Source organism: Aplysia californica, unplaced genomic scaffold, assembly GCF_000002075.1.
Source record: "Aplysia californica isolate F4 #8 unplaced genomic scaffold, AplCal3.0 scaffold01266, whole genome shotgun sequence".
NCBI classification, from domain to species: domain Eukaryota; kingdom Metazoa; phylum Mollusca; class Gastropoda; order Aplysiida; family Aplysiidae; genus Aplysia; species Aplysia californica.
The window spans coordinates 80,286-83,220 of NW_004798536.1; the positions used below are offsets into that span (position 1 = coordinate 80,286).

General features: G+C 47.0%; 1 protein-coding gene and 1 long non-coding RNA gene across 2 annotated transcripts in view; one reads left to right on the forward strand and one right to left on the reverse strand.

Annotated features, from left to right (window-relative positions):
* LOC101850771 (G-protein coupled receptor moody) overlaps positions 1 to 509 on the reverse strand; it is a gene marked incomplete at its 5' end in the record, with an annotated part of 11,511 nt that extends 11,002 nt beyond the window's left edge. Inside the window, 1 exon segment of the mRNA XM_005112418.3 lies at positions 45 to 509. Within this exon segment, the coding sequence (XP_005112475.1) occupies positions 45 to 213 (169 nt within the window).
* The window catches only part of LOC101850620, a 27,349-nt gene that overhangs the window by 13,626 nt on the left and 10,788 nt on the right, over positions 1 to 2,935 (forward strand). The gene's annotated exons all lie outside the window — the stretch shown is intronic.

The following is a 2,935-nucleotide window of genomic DNA, read 5'->3' on the forward strand; positions in this document are numbered from 1 at the left end:
TCTAATCTATCCGCCCCCCAGAAAAAGAAAGATGTAGAACTCACCTATGCCGCCCAGCGCTATGATGACGCCCATGAAGGTGAGAATGCCGACGAGTGCCGTTCTCTCCCCGTCCGTCAGGTCGAGCGGGTTGTGTGGGTTGTCGGCGGGTGTCCCGGGGTTGGTGTTGTGCTGCTCGGGCTGTGCTGTAGGGTCGTTGTCGTCGATGGCCATGCCGCTAGGAATAGTTTTTGCCGGAAAGGGGGGAGGGTGTAAGTTGTCCTGTCGGTGTTGATGTTGGGAGAAGCGACTCTGTGTTACCAAGTCATCCACATGATGCCTGAAGCACAACTCCTTTGCGGATGGTTGAATGTTGCCACTGGTGGACCTTACTTATTTTATTTCTTAACTCTTGTTCTCTTATATTATTTGTAGTCGCCTCCTGTTGGTTGTAATTTAGTAGTGGTTGTCTGCTGTAGTTCTCAGACGTGTTGCAAGTACCGTAAAAACTCTTACTTAAACTTTAAAAAGTTCTTAGACACACGTTAATGTGATAAGTAGACCTTAAGTAATAACTTGCCACCAGGTGCTTTCCAAACTGAAACTCTGAATGCCAAGAACTGCACTGACTAGAAATGAATTTTCACACGTTTTGTGGTCGAGTTAGTTTACGTTAACACACACACACCTCCGAGAATAGATGAATGAATGCCTATTGCAGCCTCCAGGAAATGAATGACTGCCAATTACAGAGACAGCAATCCCACACGCAGTTTTCCACACACACACAAAAACAGTTTGTGAGAGGTTATTCACAGCACCAGTTGTTGTTTAATTGAATCGAAGCAAAGCGTTTACGTACGTGAGCCGTTCCTGTTTATTATTACAACACCCAGCGGTCACCTGGTGCGGTGTGGGCTTGAGTGTGGCGGCACTGGTAGGTTGCACTTCTTCTCTTTCCCAGTTGTTTCTGTCTTTCCGTCTTGCTTGTTCCCTGCACTATGTGACCGTTATTTTTGTGTCGATGCGCTTCTTTTTACTCAAAACACAAAGCCTGGTGCGGGGCGGGCTTGTGTATAGCGGCGCTGGCAAGTCCTACTTCTTTTTTTTTCTCTTTTGTTTCTGTCTATCTGTCCTGCTTCTTCGTTGCGCTTCTCTTTACTCAAACTGAAAAGCGTGGTGCGCGAAGTGAGCTCAACAAATGTGGCGGTACCGGTTCTCGATGGGTGCACTGGGCTGCTCAGGCGGGTGGCTGGCTGACTGTCTGTCTGTGGTGATGGATGAGTCACAGCGAGAGTGGCCGAGCTCTTGTCTGGCCCGTGCGACTTTAGAGACTGAGACTGAAGAAGTGCGTTAGTGTGCGGTGAGTGAGCCCCGTTTAGCCTGGGAGAGTTTGCGAGATGAAGGGAACCAGCGATGCCCCCTCGTCCCCACCCCAGACGTCGGCGCGTAGACCCCTTGGCGTCTGTGGGAACCCCGAGCTTTCTGGGTTGATAGATGTACTTCTGAGTCTCTAGAAGTAAAGGCAGGCAACCTATTCTAACTCTCCTAGTCCTCTCTGTTAACCCAGTCGAGTCTTGCTATCAGATACAGACGTGGGTCGAAGTTACCAGCGGGTGGTAAGTTTTGAAACTTTAAAAAAAACTTTTTTTTAGAAATTGTAAATTATTATTGCTCCGAATTTCTTCCTCCAGATGTTTCTGAAATCATCTCCTTATGCAAGCGAAGCAAGACTTTTTCATTTTCCGCTGGAATGATCCAGTTGTTCACGTGGTTGTTCTGTGCTTTGAAATGTCAGCGGGTGGTTGGAGGGAGCCACGTGTGGGTCCTGTTGTTTTTTTGCTTCCCCTCTTTTGTATACTTCTGTGTCTTGTTTCCTTATATGCAGTTGCAAGCGCCGTAAAACCTTTACTGAAACAACACAGTTTCCTCTTAACGCTAAATAGCCGTTGTTGTGTCGATGGGTGTCTCTTTATACTTCAACAAGTAATGGGATCGCAGCATGCGACAGTCATGTTTTTTATTATGATGCTCAAATCGATAGGTAGACAGGTGAAAAAATCAACCGTGTTGAAACTTTATATGTTTAGCTGTTATATCCCAGTGACAACGCAAGGTGTCTGAGGCCTGGGGTAGCCGGTCCTTGTTTATATTCGTATATGACCGATCTACGTGGTAGACCCTGCTCTCTTTCCCTTTCTCTGGGGACCTGTTCGATTTGTTGTCCAATCGCGCAGCCCTTCCTTTACCACCACCACCTCCTCCTCCCCCTCCCTACTTCTCCCATCCTTTATTGCTTCATCCTGTGGCACCGACTCTCTATGTCAGTACAGCCAGTCTCTTTCTCTCTCTCTCTCTCTCTCTCTCTCTCTCTCTCTCTCTCTCTCTCTCTCTCTCTCTCTCTCGTGCTCTCCCTTTCCCCCACCACTGGTCACGCGCAGCCAGTGAGTGCTTCGTGCGGCACTTCACCGATAGTTTTTCCTTCCCAGAAACCAACAGCCCGATCTCCCCACCCCACGATTGCTGCTACAGTAGAAACTGTCCAAGACGGTCACCCATTGTCTATGAAACAGTGGGCATTTTGGACAGTGTCGTTTTTGTTTTGTTTTGGGTTTTTTAAGCAGGGGGAAGGGCGTGGTCTGTTATACAGGAGGCCATTAGAGCAGGCTTGGCTGTATAAACGTTTCGAGAATTTGGTTTTCGTTTTTCTTTCCAGTCATAATAGTATAAAGATGAGTCTTCACTTCAAAGTTAATGCCATACGGGACCGATTGTTATCCTCTGTATTCATTAAAGGCTCTTAATGGTTCATCATGGGATTATTTTATTGACTGATGTCCAGCAAACTTGGGCTCCGCAAACCTTAAGACTGGAGATGTTTGCTGTGACTGAGTTGTTTTACTCCGATGAGAAGGGCAATAATTTGAACATAATTTCTTAAAATTAGAATTCGCGG